Below are 9730 nucleotides of genomic sequence, written 5' to 3'. Positions count from 1 at the left end.
TACTAATTATGTCTATTTCGAGTCTCCAAGCATCTATATTATCCTGACTTATTGACTTATGTTATTTATTTTCGTAAGATCATCGTAAATTAAACTTTTAAATATTTTTAGTATATTTAAATTATCCTATATTAGTTAATGTAATCTTTGATCATAACATTTAATTCAACAATGCTAGGTTTATGAGCCAAACGAGCCGGCTCGACTTTCGTAAGAACGAAGCCAAACTCGATTTTTAGCTCGTCAACATTAACAAACTAAGCCGTACTAGCTCGTTATCAAACGAGCCAAAACGAGCCGAGCCCTCGTCAGCCATCCCTACTCCCGTCCCGTGTCACGGTGTCAGCAGTATCAGCGAGCCAGCCATCGCCGCCGCCGCCTCGTGCCTCGGCAGGTCAGGTGTTTAGTGTAGGAGCTCCACCTGACCTCTTGAGGAGCGGGCACAGGAGAGAGGGTAACTCGGCGGAGCGGCACCGGCGACGGAGCTTGGTCCTAGAAGAGATGGCGGGGGGGCCAAATGTTGCGGGCTTGGTCGAGAATGATGCGATCTCCGTCATCATGGAGGTAATCGGTGAGATCTCCTGGTGCATTCCGACTAGGATTTGAGCGAATTTGCGAAAGGCCATGATATTGGTAGGTTCGGTTTGTGAGTGGAATTAAGGGGGAAAAGGGGGGGCCAAGCTACCAAATCTCGTAGCACACATTAGTTGAAGCAGGGACCTGCTTCACCGAATTCTCGGCACAATGGAGCACGTTTCTGAGGAAAAATCGGCCGTTGTGCCTAGGGTTGATTGGCTTCGAAGCGGATTCGATTTTGTTGGGGAACCCATGTTTGAGCATGCAGAGGTCCTATTAGAATGTGAAAATTTTAGCAGTACCTAGCGCAGTAACTCAATGGATTACCTCTTTTTAAGAAACATGAACTCATTTCACTAGTCCTATTAATGGCAGCCGACGGGTAACTGGAAGCGGCATTTAAACCAATTTGAAGTTGATTTTCGTTGTTGGGCCAAGTTTATGTTCTCTTTCTGGGTAGAGATGGCAGACATCGGAGCTTGACCGTAATTCCATAAACATGTGCAGCCAATTCAATTTTCCTCTTAAAAGGTTCTATACTTCTATTGTCGAGTAGTTCCTTTCAGATTGACCAAGTTGAGTGTAATTGGAGTACCGTATTCCTCTCAACAGGTTCATTAGTAGATTAGTTACCATGGCTAGGAAACCGCTCAAATCTTCTGTTCTAGATAAAGGATTTAGTTTCCCTTCATTCTTGCAGTGCTTTCTCAATAACTAGCTGCAAAACATTAACTCTTGTGCGTGACTACTAGGTCCTAGTGTAACAAGTTGTTCTACTCATTTGAGGGGAACCTTTTAATCTTATTTGGCAAAGTCATCTGTTTTTACTGTGTTTTATGTTGTTGGCCGAAGCTGGGGATCTTTGTTTGTGTAGAGATGGCAGAGACTCAGAGCTAGGCATGTGCAACCAGTTTGATTTCCCTTTCAAAGAGTTTGGTTGTTGAGTTGTAAGTTGTTTCTTTCATATAGGACCAAACTGAGGATAGGATAGAATAGCCCATTTCCTCTCAGTGAGCTAGTGACTCAATTAGAGAACCAAACATCGACTCGGTGAGTTCAGCAATTCAGTTCCTAGGTTTTGCATTGTTGAGTGTTCCCTGTGCCCATTCTGTTAGCAGTTGTTGGCCGTTAACTGGAAGCAGCCTTTAAATCTGAATAATGCGTTGTTTGTTGTTGGACCATGTTCTGTTCTTTGTTTCGGTAGAGAGGCTGGGACACAGAGCTTCATCATAGGTATGTGCAACCAGTTTGATTTTTGTTTCATAAGGTTGTGTTGGTGAATTGTTTCTTTCAGATTGACTAAAGTAAGGATAATTAGACTATTAGAGTGCTATGTGTTTTCTTATATATGTTCATTGTCAGATTAGCTATCACTGCTCCCTATTCATGTACTTTCAAGGTTGACATAGAAAACATCTCAACACATTTGTTCTTAACAAAAGATTCAATATCCATTCATTTTTTTAAATAATTAATATCCATTTATTCTTGCAGTGTTTCTTAGATAATCAATTCAAAGCAATAACTCATATGCACATGCCAAATAACTCTTCAGCCCTTCTAGTTGTTTAAGGATTTAATTTCTTCAGATGGTAAAGGGGGCCTCTTTTATTTTCTTTGGCAAAGTCATTTGTTTACTTACTCATTTTGTATTATGGTGTGCATCTTTTTCAGTCCTAGGATTATGTCTCCAAGTCCATGATACATTTGAAAGAATTAGATGGGCTCAGAATTTGTGTATTCGACTGCATGATTTTTTAACTGCAGGGCGAAGTGGTGTGTGAGATATGTGGCAGTGGTAGCGCCCCTCATCTTATTGCAAACTGTGCACGGTGCAATGCACATGAGCATTGGTACTCCTCCTCTTCTTTTCCTACCTGACTATTGTCATTTTGCTTTGTTCTTCACATCCTAATTCATAAGCTCTAGGAAACATGGAAATGTACATATACATTTTGTCATCCGTCAAGAATATGTGCACTGATAAATTGCTAGACATGTTTCTATGTAAAGATGTTTGGATAGAAGTGAATGGTAAGAGAACAGAAGGCTTTTCCACAGATAACTGCTGTGAAGATGGTAGCTAAATGTGGCCCTAAGCCTTTGTAGCTGTTAAAAAGTGGATATTTCTATTTGTTTTTGTCTGTAGAAAATGCTCACTATCCATAAAAATGATGAAGTGAATCAATGTAAACTTTGGTTCTGGTCTCTGAAAGCTTTTCTGTTTCTCTGTGCCGAAGGTATTGCATGCGGGTGTTGACATTTCTGATTCCACGCATATGGTTTTGCTATAGATGCCAACACGAGGCAAACAGGGCGCCCAGATCGTAGCCAAAGGTAGCGTTTTTCTTCTTGTTGGTACGTTTTATGCAGTCCTGGGCTGAAACTCTTGATTACTCAGTCCCCTGCAGATCCCGATGATGGATCAAACTCCCCTTGGTCCTGCTCCAAGGGAAGCTGCAGATTCTGAAGAGACACTAGAAGGTAGTTGGTCTCTTGTGAGAAAACATTTGGCTTGATTTTGTGTGGTTGTATTGGCGTTGGCTGGAGCAATCTCCATGTGGCTTGACATTGGTGCGGGCATCAGAAAATGTTTTGGGATATTCTTGAACCGCGAGTGAGCAGTAATATGTTGCGACTTGTGAGAGTGCAAGTGTGACTGATCGATGTAAGTGGCCAATGATATCGTATGAAGATTTCTAGTTCACGCTATATGATTTCATTGATCTCCCGGTTGAATGCGCAAGATCTGGTGGAGCACAGCTTAGAGGATGCAGCCTCCATTGTTGCAAGTAAATATTTTGCTGGCAAACTTCGTGGTGGATCGATTGATTGCACAGCACTACTATTACTATATGAAATATGAATGAAGCTGCCAGAAAGAATGCCCTGTTCTGGCTGTGACCTGCAAAGAAAGGTGAGTAAAGATACTTGTAGTATCTACGGAGTACTGGGATGGAAATGGAAGCCGTGATAAAAAGGTTCCTCACAAGGCAAGGCATGCAAAAGATGGCAAATGGATGGATACATCCATGTGCCTTGCACAGCGTACCTACCCAGCTACTCACCCATCACATCACTGCATGCTTCGCTCCATTCAGGGCCTGTTTGGTAATAAGTGTTAAAGTCTAACCCCCGTCATATCAGATGTTTGATGCTAATTAGAAGTATTAAACATAGGCTAATTACAATGGAGGCTAATTAGAAGTATTAAACATAAGCTAATTACAAAACTAATTGTACAGATGGAGTGTAATTCGCGAGACGAATCTATTAAGCCTAATTAGTCCATGATTTGACAATGTGGTGCTACAATAACCATTTGCTAATGATGGATTAATTAGGCTTAATAGATTCGTCTCGCGAATTAGCATAGGGTTCTGCAGTTAGTTTTATAATTAGCTCATATTTAGTTCTCCTAATTAGCATCCGAACCTCCGACGTGACACTGTTAAAGTTTAATACCTCGTATCCAAACACCCCATTAGTCCATTCAGGCTAGGCTGCTGAGTGCTCGAGGCCTCCTCCAATGTTTTTTTAGCTAGCTAATATTTTCTCATATTTTAAGATGAGGGAGATAAAAATTGTCTCTTATCAAGAGATAGTTTCACACACGCACCTTAGGATGACGTGTGGGGTTATCATACTTTGAACATCATACTTTGAACTTGTCGTTATCGAGATTAGCGGATCAAGACTAAGACTAGTGAATTTCTTTTATGCGCGTAAGGCTTCAGATGGTGGCGTGGGAGACACGGGGTTTAGACTGGTTCGGGCAAGGGAAAGCCCTACGTCCAGTATGAGGTGCTGCTCGTGTTGCCCACGCAGGGTTTGCAGTAGGGATTATAGGAGGGTGAGAGAGGGAGCTGGTCCCAAGTCTCTTGGGTGTGCATTGATGCTTTGAAGGAGAGTGTGTGTGTTCTGTTGGCTTCCCCGAGTCCCCCGTCTCAGGGCCCCTGGTTCTTCTTTTATAGCGCAAGGAGGGCACCGGGGTTACAAGTGAGACCGGATGTGAGGAGAAGTAAAAGAGATAAGCTAGGTAAAGTAAAATACAACACAAGAGGAGGGACCAAGTCCCTGGGTCGCCGGCCTCCTCTCCCGCCTTCGGCTCCTGTCAGCGCGTCCGTCGGAAGAGGGCGGCTGCCTTCGAATCCTGTAGATGATCTCCCCGGTGGCCGTTGCCGCCAGGCATGATGATGGTGTCCGGCCGTGGCATCTGTGCCCGTCGGGGAAGGTGGCTGATCCCGCCATCTTGCTGATGGCCCGCGGAATGCGGACATCGCGTCCCTGTCGCCGGATGCGCGGGGCGCGAGAACGGGCGGGGCCTTCTCCTGTCCCGGGTGGCGCAGGTCATGAGTGCCCTGTAACGAATCGGGGAGAGCCGCGACCACTGTAGCCTGTGCTGTGCGGTCGTGCATGGGTACTTGTGGTGGGTCGCGTCGGGGGCGCGGGCGCCTTTCTACGCGCCAGAGCCGCGGTGCATTTATAGCGAGATTGATAGGGGGGCCCACAAGGTCCGCGCTCTTATCTTCCAGTCTGCGCCCGAGGCGGATACTTGTCTTGTGGGCCCGAGTGAGTCCGACCCCCTGCGCCCTGGGTCGGGCGAGGCGGAATCTTGCGGGGAGGGGTCGGGCGCTCCCGACCCTGGGTCCGTGGGTCGGGCGAGGCGGAGCCTGTTTGTCAAGGGGTCGGGCAAGGCGGAGTCTGGCCATCAAGGGGTCGGGCTCGTCCGACCCCGGGGTACGGGGTCAGGCGAGGCGGAGCGGGGCTCTCCCCTCCCATGTTGGGCCGACGGCAATCTTCATTAGCTCAGGTGGGCCTAGGCCTTCACGATTGATGTTTTTATGGGCATTAGGAGGTCGTTAATATTTCCCCCCAACAGTAGCCCCCGAGCCTGTGGTGGAGCGGGGACGCTCCTCCAGAGGTTGCAACCGTTGTTCGTAGGGAATCCCTGCTCATCGTGCAAGCTGCAGTTAATCAGGGACGAGAAGTGTCGTTTGTTCGGCTTGGCCGAGGACGTCGATCAGGTGAAGCGTCTTGTGGGCGACTTGGCGCGGGAGGATTTCTTGTTGTTCCCTAGGTCACCTTCCGTCTGGAAACCTCAAGTCCTGACCATCCGCATGGTCATTGGTTGCGAGGCTAGCCCCCGAGCCCCCGCGCGTTGCAGGGGACCGGTCTGGAGGCTAGATCGACTTTTGTATGTTACCCGTCAAGCGTCCGTTCGCTGAGACGGAGGGGGTGAGCCGTGCCACGTTATCCTCGCCGGATGAACCGTGGTGCTCGTTGAGCTGCTGACGGGTTGATTCGAGTGGGGTCCTGGTCCCCGTTCGGGGGGGGGGGGTCCGGCTCGGGCCAAGCTGGTGGCGTACCCCAAGTTCCGGTCGACCAGTTCATATAGTTCCCGAATCCGTTCGGTCAGATCCGGGGGCTCGTTGCCTTTCCTCGGGGAAAAACCATGACTCTAGTGTCGGCCCGGACTCGAATGTGAGATTGGGATGCCCTAGGCTGTCGCGCGCCCGGGTGATGGCCGCTAGCGGACCCGTCTCCTCTCACCCCTCGCTCGGGGGTGTCCTGGGGCGGCTGTCGAACCCGTAGTGGGCCAGCCTTCGAACCCCTGGACCGTAATGGGCCGTAGGGGCGTTTTCAGCCCCGTATCCCTTTTTTACCTTTTGGTGGGCCTTGGGCCGGACGTGGAGGAGGTTGTGCCTTGGCCCGGATGTGGAAGAGGTTGTGCGCGTACTCTTCGGGAGATGAAGTGGCAGAAGACGCCAACCCGCGAAATGAGGGAGGAGAGGATGTTTCCTGCAGCAGGTCGTGCGCACGATTTCTGAAAAAGGGGCGGTCATGACGAGGCATACCTGGCGCCACACTTATTGCGATGGGGGCGTCTGTTCTGCTTCCCACGCGCGCTCCTATAAGACGGGGAGTCTGGCTCGCCGGTTCCGCCCGCAATCTGCCCCCAAGTCTTTTCACCTCCTCGCGCACCTTTAGATTTCTTGCGCGCCGTTATCTTCCTCCGCCCAGCGCTGCAACCTTCGTCGCCTTCCGCCATCGAGCTTTTCTCCCCTTAGCGATGGGATCCTGGGCGCGCACAAGCTTTGGCACCTCGCGTGCCGACGGCCTCACGAGGAAGGGCCTCCTTTGTGAGAGGACCGAGAGGGGCGAATGGCAGTTCCCCGAGATGGAGGGGGTGCCGAATCCGCCCGCCGGCTACGTTGTGTCGTTCACCCACTTCCACGAGAGAGGGTTCGCGACCCCGCCGAGCCTTTTCTTCCGCGGGCTGCTGCACTACTACGGGCTCAAGCTGCAGCACCTTAATCCCAACGGGATCTAGCACATCACGGCGTTCGTCGCGCTGTGCGAGGGGTTCCTGGGCATCGAGCCCAACTTCTCGCTTTGGAAATATTTCTTCGCGGTCAGCCTGTACCAGAAGGCCGAGAAGAGAGGAAACTAGCAGCGGGCTACCCCGGTGCCGATAGGGTGCGCCGGAATCCACCTCCGCCATACTCGCGCCAAGGAGTACATGGTGATGAAGACCGCGGCATCCCACAAGGGGTGGCATCAGCAGTGGTTCTACATGAAGAACTACTCCAACTCTGCCTTGCCGGAGTTCACCGGCCACGTCATTGAAGTGGCGCCGAAGCTGTGGTCGTACGTCCCGGTGGAGAAGGAGAAGAAGCGGATTGCCGGCTTGCTTCAGGCTATCGAGTACCTGAAGGGAAAGGGGCTGACCGGGGTTGGAGTTATCGGGGCGTACCATGCTCGGAGGGTGGCGCCGCTGATGCTCCGGGTCCGCTCACTCGTCGAGATGACCCCCGGCGCACCGACCGAGGGCACCGTCCTTGCGACGGGTGCGCTCACCGCCTCCGAGATCCGGCAGCGGGTTTGGGAGTCGCTGGACAACAAGGACGCCGATTACCCGGTGCCCGGCCACCCTTCGATGCGCCCGGACGAGAATTTCGTTGATCTGGTGAGGACTCCACGCGCTTGTTTCTTTTTCCTGCATTTCTTGGTTCGTTGTTCTGACGTGGAGCTTTCATGTCTGTAGGGCAACATGACTAGTGTCGTTGACTTGCATCCGCCGGTGCCGGAAGACGCCGAGCGGCGGCAGCAGAACCGTCTCCTTGCCGAGAACCAGAAGCAGCGTAAGGACAAGGAGATGGCGAAGAAGAAAAGGAAGGCTGCCAGGGAGTTCCAACAGCGGCGGCAGGGCCAGGTCGTGTCGGACGACGACGACGATGACGACGAGGAGGAAGAGGAGGAGGACGAGGAGGAGGAGGAAGAGGAGGAGTTCATTCTGTCCCCCCGGTCAGGCGCGCTTGTTATCCGGGAGCCGCGCTCCCAAACGGCCGTGGGGGACGAAGCGAGTGGGCCACCTGCCCGAGACTCAGCCCCGCAAAGCTCTGGGGCCGCGCCCCAGGGGTCGGTGCGGAGCGCGCCTCAGGAATCGACGGAGCCGACCCCCGTCCCTCTGCCTGCGGCCCAGGAGCAGAGGAGTAGCGGCAAGCGGCCGTTGCCGGATGCCCCGAGGTGGGCATCAGGCTCGGAGGCAAAGCGCACGCGCCACCCTCATGCTGGGGGAGTGTAAGTGGAAATTCCTCGCGCGTCTTGTTCCTTTCCTGGCATCGAGCCATTTTTGCTGATGTTCTTTTTTGTTGTTTCATAGTGCCGCCCCCCCGGGACTTCGTTCCGTCACTGGCGCCGAAGAAGGCGCTGCGGGTGTCTTCCACCTCCGCGGGACGGACCGCGACCCTGTCGGCAGCGAGCGGAGGTGTCACCAGGGAGACCGCGGACCCTACCGCGGAGGTGGCTCCTGTGGCCGCAACTGGAGGAGTGGTGCCACAGCCGGGCACGGGGCAGGGTCTGACCCCTGTTCCGCCCTCTACCTCTTCGGCCGACCCTGCGGGGCAGGGCATTGCCCCTAGGGGTCCTCCGACTGGGGTGGTGATAGACCTCGACGACGAGGCGGAGGAGGAGCATGCGGCTCCGACGGCGGTGCCGGAGACGGAGGCGGTTGCCCCAACGACCATGACGGGGATGGCGGTGGCGACGGAGGAGAGAGAGTCTGCCCCCGCGGCCACGACGGGGACAGCGGCAGTGGGGGAGGCGAGGACGCCCGCCCCGGTGGCTGCGACGAAAGCAGCGGCGGCGGCGGAGGCGGGGACATCCGCCCAGGGAGCCGCAACGAAGGTAGCAGCGGCGGCGGAGGTGGGGGTGCCTGCTTCGGCGGCCACGACAGGAGCGGGGACGCCAGCCTCGGTGGCCGCGATGAAGGACGCGGCGATGACAGGAACACCTGCTCCGGCTGCCGTGACGGAGACGGTGGCGGCGGCGGACGGGTCGGGACGCGCGTTGGCGTCGACGACGTCCGCGGCGACCTCAACAAGGACGGCGGCGCGCGTGCCGGGACCGTCGGCGAGGCCAGCAGCATCTGGGGCGACGGCGCTTGCCCCGGCGGCGGCGTCCGGGACGGCAGCGCCGGGGGCGGCCGGAGCGGCCTCTACCCTTGCCTCAGTCAGTCCCATTCCCAAGGCGTGGAGTGGGGCTACCCTGCGCTGGATGTCCCGCGATGACCCGCACAGGCCCATTCCTAAGGCGTGGAGTGGGGCAAGTGGCGGGCGGTGCAGGAAGGAGTTGCAAACGTCCGCGCTGCCCTGTCCTCAGCGATGGGGGAGCTAGACGGCGTCGTCGTTCCCGGTGGCCAGGTATGATGTTCTCCCTTGCGGTTATTTTTCTCCCGTCGCTCTGTTACTGAGTATATATCGTCCTGTAGGCCCTCCAGGAGTGCAACCGGGGGAAGTTCGATTTCCTCCAGAATGAGCGGGAGCTCTGGGAACGCTTCTCTATGGAGAAGCAGCGGACCGGGGAGCTGACCGCGCAGGTTGCCGCCGCCCAGCAAGTCATCAACGACCTGCAAAGGCGCGAGCAGGCGGCGCAGGAGGATGCGCGACAGGCGAAGGACAAGTTCCAGGCCGTCGTCGAGAAGGATCGCCTCGACCGCGAGGAGTTCCAGGCCGCTGCTGACAAGGCCCGTCTTGATGCCGAGGAGCTCGCACACCTAAAGGGGGAGCATGAAGCCCTTCAGAAAACCGTCGAGCGCATCCGACGCGAGCAGCAGAAGGCCTAGCAGAAGCGGGACTTCGAGGTGGCCCAG

At 54.0% G+C, this 9730-nt stretch overlaps 2 protein-coding genes across 2 annotated transcripts; both read right to left on the bottom strand.

Moving 5' to 3' along the window:
* Window positions 1-1427: 1427 nt before the first annotated feature.
* Window positions 1428-6628, bottom strand: LOC111258472. The gene is made up of 3 exons (XM_022829763.1): window positions 6562-6628; window positions 2812-2951; window positions 1428-2457 (listed from the first exon to the last, which is right to left on the bottom strand). Exons 1-3 carry the CDS (start codon window positions 6626-6628, stop codon window positions 2293-2295), a joined length of 372 nt encoding a protein of 123 aa, XP_022685498.1. The 3' UTR covers window positions 1428-2292.
* A 1270-nt stretch (window positions 6629-7898) lies between these two features.
* Window positions 7899-9164, bottom strand: LOC111258471 (ice-structuring glycoprotein-like). Its single transcript, XM_022829761.1, has one exon. It carries the CDS (start codon window positions 9162-9164, stop codon window positions 7899-7901), a length of 1266 nt encoding a protein of 421 aa, XP_022685496.1.
* Window positions 9165-9730: the final 566 nt, after the last annotated feature.

Source organism: Setaria italica, chromosome IX (assembly GCF_000263155.2).
Source record: "Setaria italica strain Yugu1 chromosome IX, Setaria_italica_v2.0, whole genome shotgun sequence".
Taxonomy (NCBI): domain Eukaryota; kingdom Viridiplantae; phylum Streptophyta; class Magnoliopsida; order Poales; family Poaceae; genus Setaria; species Setaria italica.
Note: the sequence above shows the minus strand (reverse complement) of the source record. Positions and strands in the feature narration are given on the sequence as shown.

Excerpts from the sequence above, each read along its gene's own strand:
- LOC111258472 (XM_022829763.1), bottom strand. The coding sequence starts at position 6,628 with ATGGCGGAAGGCGACGAAGGTTGCAGCGCTGGGCGGAGGAAGATAACG. Across the intron at positions 2,952-6,561 it reads GGCGCGCAAGAAATCTAAAG|GACTGCATAAAACGTACCAA; the intron begins GTGCGCGAGGAG and ends GTTTCAGCCCAG. Across the intron at positions 2,458-2,811 it reads ACCCGCATGCAATACCTTCG|TCAGGTAGGAAAAGAAGAGG; the intron begins GCACAGAGAAAC and ends AAATGACAATAG.
- LOC111258471 (XM_022829761.1), bottom strand. The coding sequence starts at position 9,164 with ATGGGCCTGTGCGGGTCATCGCGGGACATCCAGCGCAGGGTAGCCCCA.